This window comes from Xyrauchen texanus, chromosome 46, assembly GCF_025860055.1.
Source record: "Xyrauchen texanus isolate HMW12.3.18 chromosome 46, RBS_HiC_50CHRs, whole genome shotgun sequence".
Taxonomy (NCBI): Eukaryota; Metazoa; Chordata; class Actinopteri; order Cypriniformes; family Catostomidae; genus Xyrauchen; species Xyrauchen texanus.
In genome coordinates this window covers 15,389,996-15,408,147 of record NC_068321.1, presented here as the reverse complement: position 1 = coordinate 15,408,147, position 18,152 = coordinate 15,389,996, and the positions used below count along the sequence as shown (strand labels likewise).

At 35.6% G+C, this 18,152-nt stretch overlaps 1 protein-coding gene across 3 annotated transcripts; it reads left to right on the top strand.

Moving 5' to 3' along the window:
* The first annotated feature begins 120 nt into the window (after positions 1 to 120).
* LOC127638421 (uncharacterized) lies at positions 121 to 17,234 on the top strand. 3 transcript variants are annotated; one of them, XM_052119943.1, is made up of 20 exons: positions 121 to 266; positions 2,074 to 2,229; positions 2,340 to 2,440; positions 2,555 to 2,663; positions 3,042 to 3,158; positions 3,243 to 3,304; positions 3,615 to 3,716; positions 8,094 to 8,279; positions 8,400 to 8,499; positions 9,355 to 9,496; positions 9,579 to 9,762; positions 9,861 to 9,960; positions 12,458 to 12,579; positions 12,688 to 12,725; positions 12,861 to 12,973; positions 13,932 to 14,074; positions 14,149 to 14,243; positions 14,961 to 15,039; positions 15,315 to 15,423; positions 15,657 to 17,234. In XM_052119943.1, exons 1-20 carry the CDS (start codon positions 209 to 211, stop codon positions 15,728 to 15,730), a joined length of 2,190 nt encoding a protein of 729 aa, XP_051975903.1. In that variant the 5' UTR covers positions 121 to 208; the 3' UTR covers positions 15,731 to 17,234. The 3 variants fall into 3 exon arrangements, with proteins under 3 accessions (XP_051975903.1, XP_051975902.1, XP_051975901.1); XM_052119942.1 differs by having other exon boundaries at positions 3,555 to 3,716; positions 13,935 to 14,074; XM_052119941.1 differs by having other exon boundaries at positions 3,555 to 3,716.
* The last annotated feature ends 918 nt before the right edge of the window (positions 17,235 to 18,152 follow it).

The window sequence follows — 18,152 nt, the reverse complement described above, 5'->3', positions numbered from 1 at the left end:
TGAATAAGCACAATCGATTCAGTGTAGGTGAATACAAACTGTAGTCCCACATCAATTTGTTTGTAATGCAGAAAGGCTGTTGAAGCACAGCTGAACTACACTTCCCACAAGTCATTCGCGCGCTTTAAGTGCGTTTGAATCACATGAGGGTATTTCTGAAGAGCTGTCATTCAAGACTGCGAGGAATAACAGCAGGGCATGTGCTGAAATGACATCGAATATAGAGACGCGAAGAAGGAATCTCTGCGGAGACTCAGAAAAACAAGGTAAACAGAACAAAACAATGACGCAATGCTTTTAAACGAGCACTGCACTATGGGATTTGCTCATATGATTATGTATTACTCTAGAGTGTAGCTCCGGTGTCTACGCAGTTAGTTACCTTGCTTGTTACAAATAATTCGGGTTCTTTCCATATGCAACATAATATGATGTAATTTAAAGTTTGCTTTTAATTCATTTGCTCTCAGTTGGTAGCCTACTCTGTTGTGAAATTGTTCTGAAACCCCCTGAGACCGCACCAGTTCACAGTTCTCCATTTACTGTACACTAATTCCTTTCGGTGGCGTTCATGTCTTTGGCTATATCTGAATTACCTGTTGATGACATTTAAAGTATTGTCAATAAATCATGTTTAAATTGCTTGTTGACGGACAGGTGGCATCTCACTGTCAGCTTTTGCAAGAATATTCCCAATTGGACGTGTTTGCATCACAAAATTAGGTGTTGGAAAAATAACTATTTTATAAAACAGGTTAAAACTGTCATTTATTTTACTTTTTAATTTGTTTTAAAATGTTTACTGTGAGTTAAGAACGTGGTAAAATCAATATAACATATGGCATCTTGTAAAGAAAAGATCTATTCAATATGTAGTTACATTACATTAAGTTGTACATAAGCATCATTCTAAAATGATAGTTCTCCCAAAAATGAAAATTATCTCAATTATCATTTACACACCCTCATGACATCCCAGATGTGTATGACTTTCTTTTTTCTGCTGAACACAAAGAATTTTAGAAATATATCTCAGCTCTGTAGGTCAATACTTTGCAAGTGAAAGGTGGACAGAACTTTGAAGGTCCAAAATGCATATAAAGGTAGTATAAAATTAACACATACAACTCCAGTGTTTTAATCAAAGTCTTTCTAGCAAGTCAGTCCACTGTTGGCCATTTTTGGAATGTTCTCGGGAGTCGGGAGGCTATTTCCAGTCATGACATTGCAGCTCCTATCTACTTGAATAGGGAAATCTCCAAAACCGTTGGTCATGATTACGGTCAAAGAACATATTTCAAATCGGCAGTAAAATCTGACACCACTGGTATCATAAGCTGTGCATCTTTAACTCTAACTCTTTAACTTTAATTTTCCCGGCTTGTATAGCTTATGCGCATTCTCGAGTTGATTGAAAGATGATGTCTATCTAAAAAGTGATCGGCTTGTAAGGTGGGACTTCCTTTCTACATCTGTTGACTGTTGGGCGTTCCAATTTCTCCCATTAATTTTAATAGAAGTGGGGCATCTCTGCTAAATAATCTCTGATTTAATCCATGTCTTCAGGAAAAATATGATTGGTGGGTGATTGAGGAGCATGGGTGAGAGTCCATTTTTACTATAAATCAATACTTTCAAACAGCCCTCCTAAACACTCTTCTCTCCTAAGACATATTCTTCTCTTGTTTTTGGCGATTAGTATTCTTTGTGCATATCGCCACCTACTGGACAGGGAGGAGAGTTTATAGGAAAAAAAGGACTTTAAATATTTATCTGTTTCTCACCCTCACCTATCATGTAGCTTCTGAAAACATGGACATATCCACTGTAGTGGTACGGATTACTTCTATGCAGGCATTGAGTGTTTTTTGGAGCTTCAAAGTTTTTGACACCATTCACTTGCATTGTATGGACCTGCAGAGCGGAGATATGCTTCTAAAAATCTGTGTGTTTTGCAGAAGAAAGAAAGTCAGGCACATCTGGGATGTCATGAATGTGAGTTAATGATGAGAGAATTAGATTTGTGTGATTTAAGCTTCTTTATAAAAAAAATTATATACATTTTTTCCACAGATAATTCAGAGGATCATGATGATTTTGGAGGTCACCTCCCGGGCTCATCCGGTGAAAGGGTTTGCGTTGCTCACATTCACACTGAAGCTAGTGATGGGCACTCTCCCTGTTTACAACAAACAAGCAGCACCTTCACACCTAAATGGCCACAGCAAAGTGAGATTTTCATTATTATTATTATTATTATTTTTGGAAGTGTTTGGCTTATCTCTTACTTTGGTGAGTAATGGGCTATTGATTTCCCTTTGTTCCCAACCTGTTTTCAGCACGCAGCCTTAGTGATGAAATATTTCACGAGAACCCGTGCAAGACCACTATAAGTGCTGAAAATGAAGTAGAGGCCCAAAAACTCGCAAATAATTATAAGGTAAATGTACTACATATATTCTACATAGCCTATAACTTTGTATTATTTAGCATTTTGTTCATTCTGATGTTGCCTCTTATCTCTCCTGTCCTGTTTACCTGTGTACATGTTTAGTTTGGATTCAGGAAATGGAAAAGCCATGTGACAGAGCGGCCGTTAGAGGTCAGATCAGACATTGTGAAGGAACTATACTCTGAGCTAAATGCTATTAAACCACACTCAGGTTAGACCAAGGTCATCATATGAAAAAGTTAATAAATAAAAAAGAAATTAATATATATGCACAACTTATATTTGTCTGCATAATTTCAAGCATTTAAACAAGCCTTCATATTAAAAGGTTTTTAGCATAATTTTGAAACATAAATTCTCTCCTTTGTGCCCAAACTTTTTAAACTAGCACTGTATATTTCAATCAAACAAACCAAATCCATTTAATAATGTTTTATATTTAATAATGAATCTACATAATGTTTATAATTCTTGATTTTACAAAATAGCAAATCCCCCATTGTTTTTAAAAAGGAATTTTCAATTTGGCAGTACTAATTTGTTTCTTCACTGTAATGATATCCATCTCTTTATTCTTGGGTTTCGGTAGGTTCTTTGTTTACTTGTGGCAATGTACTTTACGTTTTTCTGTTTGGCTGGTGGATTTCTCTGGTTTATGTTCTTGTTGGTGTCCTAATGTTCCTTACAGTCATTGGAATCCCCTATGGTAAGCAATTGCCCAAGTAACATTAGCAGAACTTTTGAGTGCCATATTTCAAAGGATCACAGAAGGGCCATTTTCTTGTTTCAGGGAAACTCTGCTGGCATTTGTCCTGCTATTTTCTGTGGCCATTTGGGAAATCAATCGAAAAGGTTGTATTTCTCTTTTCATAACAAAATGCAATGTGTTATGCTTGGTCACACTGTGTTATCATCATAAATGCGATTGGGTTTTCATCGGTCTTGTGGTGGCTCTACACACGCAATGTCTCTTTCATTTCTCTGTTTACAAAGAAATTAAAATCAGGCTAAACTGCTTTCATAACAAAACTAGCTTTGGGTGCTTTGTAATTTGGCTTTAGAAGTTTGAGAAGTATATTGAACAAAATATTGCTGTTTTCAGGCTAATATCTCATTGCCAACATACAGTGTGAAGATCTTTAAAGATAATATCTTTCTAAAGGCAGAAGAAGATGGAAAGCCTTCCTCTCCTCTCTTACTGCCCACACCTGTGGAGGAGACGATAGAAGAGCCCACAGAAAGTCAACAGGATGACCGCTACTGGGTGAGATGTATATGGTTTTGTGACGTGATGCTCATTTGTTTGTCCGGATCTATGAAGTTATTCATAAAACATTGAAAATGCAATTCATACAAAACAATTACTTAAATACACCTCTACTACACTGAAAAATATATATTTTGTGGTAAAATAAATATAGCAGAACAAAATTAAAAGATTAAGATCTTCTACACTAAATAAGTTAGTTTATATGTGAACTTGAAAAATTAAGTAAATTCCCTTCATTTGTACTCAATTCAAACATATAATATCAAATTAATGCTCTAGTTCATAAGAAAATATTATTTATGATTGTTTGTTGTCTTTAAAATGCATCATCATGTATCAATCCTAAAGGAGAAAACCTTGTCATGTTTATTTACTAATTAGAGTAAGTTTCACAGGTAAATAAAATAAGTAACTTTAACATAACTTTTCAAATGCTGGAACTACACCATCCGGTGGCAAAAACCATGTGTAACAGTAGAAGTATGGGCAAGGAGGAGGCGGGAACCGGCTGAACAGTCAACGTAAAATTTCATTATCTTAAAACATAAGGAAACAGACACACATGCAACGTGGCCGCGTGCGTCTCTCTTTCGAATAGGCTCGATTCAAAATGTAAAAAAAATATTATTTGAATTAGATTTGAAAAAACTTTGTCCATCATATCAAGTCAGGTGGTGTGACCAACATCCAAGTAACGGGCCAAAATTCCAGCAATTTATAGTTAATCTTAAATTAAAAAATGTAAAGGCAATGCTACCAAATACTAACAAATGGTATGTAAACTTCTGACCCACTGGGAATGTGATGAAATAAATAATTCTCTCTACTATTATTCTGAAATTAATTACACGTCGAGCAACATCGGATATCCACCCCATTTCTCCATAAACAAATTTACATTTCCTAGTCTTCTAAAAGGAGGCAAGGCATAGATCTAGAAGAGTCAGAGATGAATAAAAAAATATCATCTGCATAAAGCAGAAGCTAATGCGCCACACCTCCTGTCATCACCCCCGGAAAATCATCCTCCATTTTTATCGCTGCTGCTAATGTTCCAGGGCAAAACAGAAGAATAATGGGAAAAGGGGGCAACCCTGCCAGATGCCGTATCCAGCGTAAAATAATCTGAAATTAATCAATTTGTTTGTACCGCTGCTACCAGGAGTCTATAAAGTAACTTAATCCATCCAATAAAAGTATTCCTGAACCCATATATTTCCAAAATCTTAAAAAGATAATCCCATTCTACCATATCAAATGCCTTTTCGGCATCAAGTGAGATGGCTGCAACTGGATTCTGATCATTCGCCACTACCCACATGATATTGATGAAATGCCTAATTTTATCAGAAGAGTTATGTATATGAGATTTCATAACTTAATCGGTTAGCCAGAAGTTTGACAATATTTTTACATCTAGTTGATCAGGGAAATTGGACGGTACCTCTTACACTCGGATCTTTGTCCTTTTTAAGAATCAGACTGATCCGGGCTAGTGTCATGGTTGGCGGAAACTTTCCATTCTTTAATGATTCCGTATAAACTTCGAACAAAAGTGGAGCCAGTTCTGTAGCATAATATCTACAAAATTCAGCAGCAAAATCATCAGGCATCGGAGCCTTGCCTGTAGGCAGTGCCTTAATTACCTCACAGAGCTTCTCAGAATAAAGAGATTTTTTTTGCTCAGTTGTCAGTTTAGGAAGTTCTAATGGTTCTACAAAGTTTCTAATATCCTCTAATAAGATGTGGAGCTATAAAAATCAAGATGGTATTCTTTAAAAGTATTGTTAATATGAATGGCCAAGGTAAATATTTCACCACCAGCAGATTTCACTGAGGGTAGAAAAAGATTCTCTCTGCTTTATATATCTAGCTGAAAGTTTCAAGACTCAAAATGCTGTCTTGACCTGAATAGACAAAACTCCACCTTCCGTGACAAAAAAATATTATATCTGTATTTCAATTTGGTAAGTTCTCTGAGGCCATTAGATGACATTCGGTGCTTCAGTTCTGCCTCGGCACTTTTAATATTCCCTTCCAATTCCATGAGTTCTTGTGCTTCGGATGTTTTGGTGAATGCGACATATTGGATGATCCGACCCCTAAGAACCGCCTTAAGTGGCTCCCAAGCCATGCCCACTGAGGATACTGAGGACAAGTTGGTCTCCATACAGACATTTATTTCATCCTTTAGCATTTGTTGGAATTCAGCATTTTGCAATAGGGATACATTAAAGTGCCAACTATATGATGTCCATTTGTCCATATGTGGCAACACCTCTAAACACACAGGGCTTGATCTAGACTAAAATGTTTCCAAATGAGCAATCAACAACAGATGAAATGAGGGACTTAGATATAAAAAATATATATATATTCCAGAGTAGATCTTATGGACTGATGAAAAAAATGTATAGTCCCTACCAGATGGGTTCAAAAGTCTCCAAATATATGTAAGATTTTTACACATACTGTGGAGTGTCAATGTTGCTCTAGGAGGCTTGCACACTTTTGCTTCTCTATGATCTAGTACTGAATCCATCAAAAGAATAAAGTCTCCTCCTAATATTATATCATGAGGGGGGCCATCGGCTTGCAATATCCCTTCAAGATCTATAAAAAATCCCTGATCATCAACGTTAGGTCCATATTCACCCAAAACAATAATGACACCCCTCGCACATGACACCTCAACTGGCACCCATCCCTCAAAACTCAAACAGTCCATGTAAGCCTACGAGAGCCCCCGTGACAAATTTGCCGTCTGATTACTCAAGTCCGGTGTTTCTATACAAATATTGTGAGACAGAATTACAAGGCAAATGACAATCTATAAAACAAACTCCAGCAAATAGGTGGAATAAACACAAAGAGCATGTAGATTCATCCACAAAACTGTCCTGAAGGTGTGTTACTCCTCAAAATAAACTCCAGCCGCTAGATGGAACCATCACAAAAAAGGTGTGCAGATTCTTCAAACAGTCAAGCAAATGTTCTGTGAGCCAGTCCACTCGGCTGCAACATGAGTACAAACAAATGACATAATCACGCCAATATCTTTGCAAGAAATACTCCATAAAACAAACTCCAGCCAAAAGGAGGAATTAGTACAAAGAGCTTGTAGATTCATCCATAGAACTATCCTGAAAGTGTGCCACTCCAGCTGCTAGGCAGAACCAGCACAAAATAAAAAAACTGTTTTCCCAAACAGTGAAGTGAGCCGTTCCACTCTGCTGCAATGTGAGTACCACAAGATGACTTACTCCATTGACTTTATGAAGAACATCACTTGTTGTGGGCATGTGAATGTTTTACGGCCATCCTTAGCAGCTATTCTCAATTTGGCCAGGAATATCAGTGCAAAAGTAACCTTCCGTGGATGTAAAAGTTTATTGCATTCCTTGAAACTATCACGTTTCTCTCCCTGTGAGCTCGCTCGATTTTCAGCTTATGGCTTATGTCGAGCATATCCTGTCCCTCTTCGCCCTCTGGAATTATGACGATACGGATGTTATTCCGCTGGCTACAGTTCTCCTTGTCTTCCAAATTCTCCCAGACCTGCTCCAAATCCACCATGGCCACTAGCTGTTTAGCAGATAATTCCCTCTCCGATGACTCCAGGTAATCGATCCATTTCTCAACATCCCCCACTTTTGTAACCACATCAGTAAACTTCGCCTCCATGGCGGCAATCGATCGACGTATCAGCAAGATCCTTCAAGTCAGCAACGACCTTTGTCAGCATTGCTGACATGTTCAACATCTCTTGCTGCATTTCTCGCACTTCCCCGACTAAATCAACTCCCTGGCTCTTGGCCTGCTCAGGGGCGTCAGCTTGAGCACGTTAGTGTTCAGGTCAAATGAAGGAACCCTAAGACAACTTCTTGATATTCATAACTCAAAAAGTACTTTTTTTTTTTTTTTTAGAAATTAATAATTAAGTTGCGTATACACTTGCATATATTCAGGGTGCAAGTAATTTATGAATCATTTTTAATTGATGGTTACACCCCTTGAAATTTTTAAAGTACTCCTTTTTTTTTTTTATTCTGTGAATATTTTTCCAAAATGTTTGAAATCAACTTAACCACATATACTGTATTACATTTCTATGAACTCGATACATGTGTTTTAAACTACATTTCTAAAAGTTTTCTAATTGCATCACCTTATTTGTCAATGACCGACATAAACTGATATACTTTAAGATTTGTAATGGTTCTGTGCTAATAACCAAAATGTTACAGGCTCAAACCTTACAAGTAATAATCAATGAGCTACTACTATGACATTATGCACTTCACTTAACCTTTGAGTATCAGAGAAACTCAATTCAAATATGTCCTCTGTGTGGATCTCATTTAATTTCAGTGTCGTTTAAGCACATATGTTTGGCTCCTGGTGGGTTACCCTCTCCTGGCCCTCACACACTCTGTAGTGTGTCTGCTCTCCTGGCTGCTGGTTTTCACCATCCCTGTGGCCAAGATGAGCAGCAAGACCCTACACAGCATCCTACTCATGCCTCCTGAACGCATTCAGATCAGCGCAGCCTCAGTGGTTAGTGCACATTTTTGTGATTATAAAACCATTGAAGTCAATAAATTGAAATATTTATACATCTTATATCTGCAAAAAGACCAATAAGAACTTTATTTTCTATTTGCTTTTTATTTTTAGGCTAAAGAGCAGGAATGCCAAGTTATTCTTTGCTGCTACCATGCAGTAAACCTCTACTACTATAAATACACAGTAGACGGGATCAATGTTTTTGCTGTCAGTATCCTCAACGTCAAACCTACAAGCACCATTTTAATGTCTCGATTGTAACGTCTCGAGGCCGATTTAGGCTTATCACGTGAACAGAAGATTGTGAAGTTATTACTATGTTATCTGAGAGAGACTACACTCATTTTGCATGAAAATGCGATATCACTTTATAATAAGGTTCCATTTGTTAACTTTATTGTGGCAGGGCGGGGCCGGGTCGTGATCCTACACACCCGGTCCTGCCCTCCGCCCTGCCACAGTTATTTAACTACAACAGATATCATGAACTAACAATAAACAATACTTATCAAGCCTTTATTAATCTTTGTAATGTTAATTTCTTTTCATTTTTTTAAATCAAAAGTTGTATTTGTTAACATTAGTTAATACACTTCGAAATAGCATGAACTAACAAGGAACAATTGTATTTTTATTAACTAACATTAACAAAGATTAATAAAGGCTGTAAAAAAAGTATTGTCTATTGATAGTTCATGATACCTTATGTGTTAACTAATGGAACCTTATTGTAGTGTTACCGAAAATGATAACAACAATTAATAAATTGTATTATTTATGATTAAAGTGATACTTCACCCAAAATGTTGTGGAACACAAAAAAAGATGTTAGGCAGAATGTTAGCCTCAGTCACCATGTCATTGCAGAGGAACTAAAGTGCAATAAAAATGAATGGTGACTGAGGCAAACATTCTGCCTAACAACTCCTTTTATGTTCCATGCAAGAAAGTGATACCGGTTTAGAATGACATGAGAATGTTTAAATGATGATGTGTGTGAATTATCCCTTTAATGCTTTTGAGGCAAGACATTTTTCATTTATTTCCTTATATATAATTCCTGTAGATCTCTTACCATTAGTTATTGTGTCATTGGTAATTGGTTATGTGGACAAAACAAACCAGTTTGCCAGCTCTGAAGTCAAGTTTGCCACAGCAGTCAGCTCCATCATCCCGCTGTCATATTACATTGGCATGGGTATTGCAAGGTGAGTGATAATGCCAGCACAGCATCAAAAGGTAACAAATATCACTGAAATCGACATATATGCAGTACTGTACTGTTCTTAGTATTTCGGCTCAGAGTAACTTTGCTGTTGGGGCAGTGGTGAACGCCACGTTCGGTTCCATTACGGAGTTGAGCTTTTACATCACAGCCTTGCTCCGAGGTCATCACCAGGGAAATAAGTGTCTGCATGAGATAGTGAAGGCGGCTCTTACCGGAACATTGCTGGGCTGCATCCTATTTATACCAGTATGTGATCTTATTATAAGCCATTTATTAGATGACCTAATAAGACTTTTGTTATAGTGAACCGTACACTACCAATATATTTCTGTCTTTTTCCTCAGGGGATCTGTATGATAATTGGAGGGCTCAGGTACACAGAGCAGAGGTTTAACAGCCGCTCAGCAGGGGTCAGCTCCTCTCTGCTTTTCATATCAATAGGGGGTAAGATGTAATTTACTGTGAGCTGGCACAAACCTGCTTGTTATTTTGACTCTGTCACTTATCATTGTTTTCTCTGTCATTCTGTTGTAAGTAAAGACTAAATGAAACAGTGTTCACAGTGCATTAACATACATAATGTGACAAATTTTTGGTGGTAAATAATGTAGAAAGGGACTTGATTTCATAGATCAGTTATAATTGGATAAATTGCACTGGGTTGGCAATACTTTTGATTATAGGAATAGTTCACCCAAACTATGTTGTTTCAAAGCATTATTATTTTCTTTCGTCTGTGGAACACAATGGGAGATGTTTGGCTGTTTTTTCACACTGCTCTTTTTCAAACAATGTGTACATGGATTTGAGGTTGTCAAGCTTAAAAAAGGAAGACAAATTGTCAGTTTTTCCGCAGCCACTTTGCTTGACATCTGTGGTAGAGATCAACCGAAAGTGGGTTTTTTCAATACCAATAACAAAGGTGGGAAAACAGTACTATTCTGTATACATACCTTGGATTTCTTTGTCAATGTTTTACGTATATCCACTTCTGAAGTGTCCGTCTCACTCCATAGTTTAGACAACTGACAGCAAACTTCACATGGAGTCAGCCGTTGTTTTTTAATTAACCCTACTATTGCGTTCAGAATCTGCATACGCCTTTTGCATTCGTGGGTCAATTTTGACCCAGTGGAATTTAAGCTTATAAATAATTTAAAACCCAGTGGTTTTCTTCTAAAACTATATTGTAAGTCATTAATACGTTCTTAACTGTTAATACTTGTAGAAAATATTTATATTTTGGCATGTTTACTGACAAATATAAAATCTATTAATTAATATGCCATTATTTTAAATAATAAAATGTAGAAATTCTTTGACATGTCAAAATATACATTAACTACAGCAAAACCTGTGTGATACATGTTAAGCAGGTGTGAAGCCACATAAGGGCCAGCGTGGCACTGGTCCACCAGATTGATGGCTGCTCCACCCACTCAAAACTGCAGGATCATCCAGGTGGATGCCGCACACTGGTGGTGGTTGAGGAGATTCCCCCTATACTATGTAAAGCGCTTTGAGTGCCTAGAAAAGCGCTATATAAATGCAAGGAATTATTATTATTATTATCATATTCCTCATATTCCTGTAATAAATATAGTTCGAAAAATGATTTTGCTTGTCATCTATCCGCAACTGTGGCAGGCAACCTGTAAGACATCTCGGAGTGACAAATCACAAGAAATGCCATTAGACACAAATGCAAGCATTTGAAGAAGCACAATTGATCTTATTTTGAAAAACAGATGAAAGAAAAGGCATCGATGCGCATCTCCGATTCAATGTGTTCAGAGGTTTATTGCCGTGTCTCGCGAAACACGTGCATATGGCAAGTTCTCACTATTTCTTCTCTGTCCATAATCTGGGAACAATTTGCAGGAACTGTGTCATCTATGAGAACGCTGAATATAAAACTGAAAAATGTTGATGTGCAAGTATGCTGCAAGCTGGTTTGTCATCAGATGGCTGCAGAATAAAAGGTGGACAATTTCGTGTTTCAAGCTCTATTTAGACTAATGTGTGGATGAACAAAATCTTCCCACACCTCCTTTAGCCCATAGTAACTTTTATTAGTTTATTTGTTGTTTGTTACATCTGTAATGTCTGTTTTGTACAGGTATGTGTGTGTGCATGTTGGTTAACAAGATACAGTCCCAGTGAGAGGAAAAAGTATGAGAGAGAGTATGGGAAAGAGTCTAAATGTAAGTGGTGTTTATAAGAAAAAAATCGAATGTATTGATGTACAAAATTTACCTGTGAAGCAAAAGATACATATTTTTTTAAATGGTTATATCTCTTAAACAATTTTATTAACAAAACAAAATTAAAAAAAAAAACATAAAAATCATAAAGTTTGGTTCCCATGCAAAAAAAAATGATGTTTTGTTTAAACATTATGATCTACCTCTCCTGGGTCAAAAATGAACTGAATGCAATAGGAGGGTTAACCTGTAAAGGGGACTATTATACTGTAGAACCAAGGAGTTTCAACTGTAGAACACTCTAGTGCCAGCCACAGAGGAAGAAAATTGTCATAGTTTTCTTCAGATAGCCGATAACCATCGGCACCGATTAATCAGTAAAACCGATATATTGGACGACCTCTAGTCTGTGGTCACCATTCACTTTCATTGTATGGAAAAGAGCAGCGTGGATATAATGACCTACATCTCCCAGTTGTTTCAGACTCTGAAAAAGTTACATTTCAATGATAGATTATGAAAAAAATAAAAATAAATACTGTACGCTATACCTGGAACATTTATCAAGAATGTAAACTGACTCAATTTTGATTTCGTGTTGTCTTTTAAATGTCCCAAAATATGAAAAAAAACTTATATATATATTTTTTTTTTTTTTTTGCAAACAGGATTGCTAAAAATGATTTACTTTTGATTTTGACTGTTAATCGTTCATTCTTTCCACTCTGTCTTTGTAGGAGTGTTTGCCCCTACACTCTTCTCTAAAGCCTATGGGAATCTAGTGTGTGAGAATTGTACTAACTCCACAGGGACCAACAGCAGCGGGTCCTTCATGTGCAAAAACTGTCACTACGATCTGGTGATATTTCAGACATGCATCATGTTCAGTGATTATACATTTTTGCTCATGAGATATGAAAGATCAAGTCATTTTCATGTGTTTCGTGTTTTCTTTTCGGTTCACTAGAGTGAAAACAGCTACAGCCTGTTTCACAGTCACATTGAGTAAGTTATTAGGGAGAAAAGGTTTTCAGTCTCTATAGTCAAAGTTCAAGATGCAATTTTTTTAGAACCTTGTAATTTAATGTCATTATACTTTTTTTTTCTTTTGTCTGTTTGTTGTGTGTTTATTTCTCTCAGGCCTCTAGTGTACACCATTTCTGTTCTCCTCCCGGTTTCCTATATCATTGGCCTCATCTTTACTCTGAAAACTCATTCACACATCTATGACATTCACATTGGAGATGGAACGGGTTAGTTTGTTAAACCCTGTAATAAAATAATAGTGCTTTGACATCTGTGCTCAATATTATGTGACCTTAAAGAAATATTGGATTCCTAAAAATTTAAATTCTCTCATAATTTTCTCACATTCATGAAATCCCAGATGTGTATGACTTTTGTTCTTCTGCTGAACACAAAGATTTTTAGATAAATCTCTGTAGGTCCATACAGTGTAAATGAATGGTGGCCAGAACTTTGAAGCTTCAAAAATCTTAAATCTTAAAAATCTATCACTTTGAATAAGAAACAGATCATTATTTAATTCTTTTTTTTCTATAAATCTCCACTTTCACTGACCTTTTCAGAATGTGGAAGTGAAAGTGGAGAATTTATAGTTAAAATGTACTTAAATATTGATCTGTTTCTCACCAAACCTATCATATTACTTATGAAGACATGGATTAAACCACTGGAGTCTTATGGTTTACTTTAATGCTGCCTTTGTCATTTTTGGACCTTCAAAGTTCTGGACACCATTCATTTGCATTGTATGGACCTACAGAGCTGAAATATTTTCTAAAAATCTTATTTTGTGTTCAGCAGAAGCAAGAAAGCCATATACATTTGGGATGGGGTGAGGGTGAGTAAATGATGAGAGAATCAAAATTTGTGGATGAATTATCCCTTTAAAGCTTAAGTGCGTTTTTCGATGTTAAAATACTTAGCCTAGCACAGCTTGATATGCAGAGACAACTAAAAGTAAGCCATTTATAGGGTGATAAAAAAATTAAATACAGCTCTCATGGTGCAAGATGTCTTGCAACGGTCAAAGATGTCCCTCCAATGCATGTTCAACAATTAAAAATAGTTCAGATGGGTATAAGAATGTCCTTGCAGCAGTGATTATAATTAGCTTAAATTAAAAATAACAGAAGTTAATGGGAGGTCCCCACAATATGTAAAATATGGCATTGTATGTGTGCACAGCAGGTCATCACGGAGCATCAGTGCATTGGTCTCGATGGAGAGCTTTGCTCATTCTCATCGTTGCCACAGTTTTGATGTCCGCCTGTGCTGATCTGACCTCAGAACACATTCAACCAATACTCAGCCACTCATCTATATCTCAGGTTAGTACTCCTCACATACACATACACAAACATACTATTTTATAGTGATATGTTTTGACCCTTTTTTGTATCAGTATTTCATAGGTGTGACTCTTTTAGCCATGCTCCCGGAAATACCAGAAATAGTCAATGGGATCCAGTTTGCTCTGCAGAATAAAATCAGTTTGAGGTCGGTCATTCTTCAACTCTATAGTTGATAAACTCCGGAGTTAAAACTTAAGCATTTGATCTAATTTATAGTGTTTGTGTTCCTCTTTTATTATGATGCACTTTGACCTGGTTCCTCTTTTACAGTGGCAAGAAAAAGTATGTGTATATAAAGTATGTGTATGGATTTAGCTTGTTTTCTGCATTAATTGGTCATAAAATGTGATCTCTTCTTCATCATCACAAGTATAGACAAACACAATGTGCTTAAGCTAACAACACACAAACAGTTATAATCTTTCATGTCTTTATTGAACACATCCCATTAAACATTCACAGTTCTGTTGAAAAATTTACTGAACCATTGAATTTAATAACTGTTCAATCCTCCTTTGGCAGCAATAACATCAACCAAACGTTTCCGGTAGTCTAGCGGTTCACACTCTATTTCCAACACACTGTGAATGTTTGAATGATGTATTCAGTATTTACAAGAACAATATAATAATTTGTGTGTTATTAGTCAAAACAGATTTTGTGTGTTATTCATTGTAACTTAAATGAAGATAGTAATAATGTATACATAAATGCAGGTAATTCCATAGGGTTCAATTACTTTTGCCTCTATTTCTTGCCACTGTATATGTCTGAATGTAAAGTCTATTCAAAGTCTACACTTAAGCCACTGTGGCAATCTAACCAGAGTCACAGATGCTTACATTATGTAATTTTCTTACAGTTTAGAAGTCGGAAGCTGCATTGCTGTGCAGGTGTGCATGATTCAGATCCCCATCCTGATTTTATTCAACTTCATTTACGTAAGTCATCTTAAGGAAATCCCATATTCTTGCACATATTGTTTTTAAAACTGTCTTTAACTATATATTTAAAACTATATATTTCTAATACTGGGTGTTTTGTTTTACACATTTGAGACATCTAATATATATCTTATTTAGATAAAAATGAATATAATTTATTTCACTGTCGCAAATATCAAAAGCCCAAAGCAATGTTATTGTTTGTGTTGTATAGCTGGGTAATGTGTGTATAAGGGTCATTATTGTGTTTAAAAGTGATCTTTCCTCAACAGGATGTTGGGTTTGTACTCATCTTCAGTGACCTGCATTTGTGGGCCAGTATCTTTAGCGTCATCCTCGTGAATTTTATTTTTATGGACGGAAAGTCGGATTACTTTCAAGGTAATAGCCGTATTCTGTAAACCTGTGTTGATTTAATCAAGACTTCTAACAGTTAGAAATATAAAGCAGTTGTTGGGTTAAACTCAATATTACAAATGCCCTTGTGATTATATACCCATAATGTAGCTTAAAGAGTATTTTTTGTTCACAGTTGTTCTCTACTGCCTTTTTTGCTACATAGAAGCTTTCAAAGTGGTAAAATTTGTTTCCTTTGTTTGTGTATTTATTCACAGGTTCTGCTCTGGTGGTGGTGTATCTCATTCTTCTTGCAATGTATTTTTTCGCCCCATCTCCTGCTGGCTGTTGAGAGGAAAAGCCACTGCAGCTCACTGCAGCTCACTGCTTCCAGTGTATGATTTTACAATAATGTTGCGATTAATGTCAGTTTTACCGTATGTTTTTGGTTATTATATTAATATCTTTTCCTTTGTAGCATCATTAACTGTTCTATTCTGACCTGATTGATCACTTTAATGTGTATATGCAGTTACAAAAGACTGGTTGTGACAATGGATTAAATAATGTATGCTTACATTGAAAATGAGGGGCACAAAGAAATATTATTTTGGACTGTACAGAAATAATAGTTAAAGCTATATTTTATTATGGTTAAAATAATAAATATTTTATTAACCTGTTAGGTACTTTGCAAAAGAAAATGTCATGTTTTATGTGCTGAGCTGGAGTGTTCTCAATGCATACTTATTAGTGTGTTGGTACGTTCCCTAACTGAAGCTAATGGTATTGTAAATCATTTTACTGTATGAAGTTACCAAAGAGAGATCATCTATTGAAGGCATTTGCACAGTGAATCATTTGTGATTACAAGTACTTGTATCTGTTACATTGACCTGTATTAACTATTTGAAATAGACAATTATTTTCTATTTTTAATTGAATCTTTGTGATCGTACATAACAGTTTTTTGACAAGGCAATAAAAAAGATAACAATTTGTTTTGTAATATTGTCAAGATTTGATGCTATTAATGGAAGAAGGCATCAATCCAACATCCTTCCTACTTTTATGAATCTGCTCAGAACAATATTACTTGTCTTTGACATATCTATATTTAACATTAAGGCAAAACAAATGAACGATGAAGACTACTTCTAATTTACATATAAGAAATAAAGATGTGCAGTAAATTTCAGTCATACTGTATATCCTAAAAGGCAAATCTTCCACCTTTGTCATTTTCTCTCATTTTATCACAAAGTTTATCTTATACTTTCAGAGAAAAAGGTAGTTTGCCGTCACTGGAGTGGTACCCTAGTTTTGTGTACATACTTGTACCCTTAAGGAGACACAAAGTATTTGTTTTGTTTGTTTGTTTCTTTTGGTTCCCTGATAAAACATATCAATATAGATTTAAAAGGTATACAACAAGTCCTTAGGGTACAGTTAAGTGCCCAAAATGACGTATACATTTTAACTAAAGGTACAAAAATAAATAAATACAATTTACCACCAGGAGCACATAGATGGATGTCTGGAGCCCATGTCCATTCCACGAACAAATTAGCAAGAATTCCTATGTGCAAAGTTACAAGCAAAATAAGAAAATTGGCAGCCACAAATGAAACTTCTATAATGTTTTGCCTTGTGTCGTTCACCTGTCCCCAAACACTGGTGAGATTACTTCTCATCTCCAATCAAAGTGAAATGGTAGGTTCATTCCATGTCTTTTTAAAGTCTATATTGATTTGTATGGACTTTATATAAATATATGACAGGGTTCCACCTTTCCCTTCACACTGTAGCTGGTCTCCTGATTTTTGAGAGTCTATTGTAATAAATCTTTAACCCTAACTGACATCACCATGGCTCTAAGTTGTTTGTGTTTTTCAATTAACACCCTGCAGGGTACTTGGTCACCAGGGATTTTTGTGTTTTATCAGGCAACTGGCTGGTTTTTAGATGTCATATCCAGACAGAACAATACCAATTACAGCACAATCCAAGGAAGTGATTTAATCATTCGTTTCCCTTCCAGTAATTCTGCTTTTGAGGTTAAATATTGTATTATTGTAAATTTGAATTGATCTAATCATATCCACCAGTTTAACTATGAAATAATAAACCCTTCTCTGTTTATCATAAGATGTTCACACTTTTGAATTGAGATAAATAAAAACATTATATGTAAAAGTGAACATGTACTGTATTCTCAAGAGAATATTCATAATTAGCAAGCATCTTTAACGAAGGCTGTATTTTTATGCTCTGGTTGTCATAGTGATCACATCGGTAATCATATTTATAGGAGATTCATTTAGGAAAGGTTTAGGAAAAATTTGTCAGTCATGTGACCATTTTAGTCACTGCTCTGCATCCATTTTATGAAATTATTTTGCCTTAAGTGTAGTACATTTATACTTTGGAACTTAATATATTCAAAAACTTTTATTTCACTTGTTTTTTTTATATATTCTTTTACAAGTGTCTACACTGTTTGTTTTTGGAATAAACAAAATTGTTAGAAAAAAAATCATTCAAATTTTTCCAACAAAATGTAATGTAATTAATAATTATAAATAATAATATTATTCAAGATAAGTTCTATGACATTATTACCATGTAGTGTCTTTATTTACTTAAAAATGTGTAAACACATCATCAAAAACAGGGAGTTCAGCTTTATCCATAGTTCAGCTTCACAGACTTTAAAACAGAGAAGCATTACAGTGCTGTACATAGAGTAGTATGTAATCTAGTATGTAAAGATC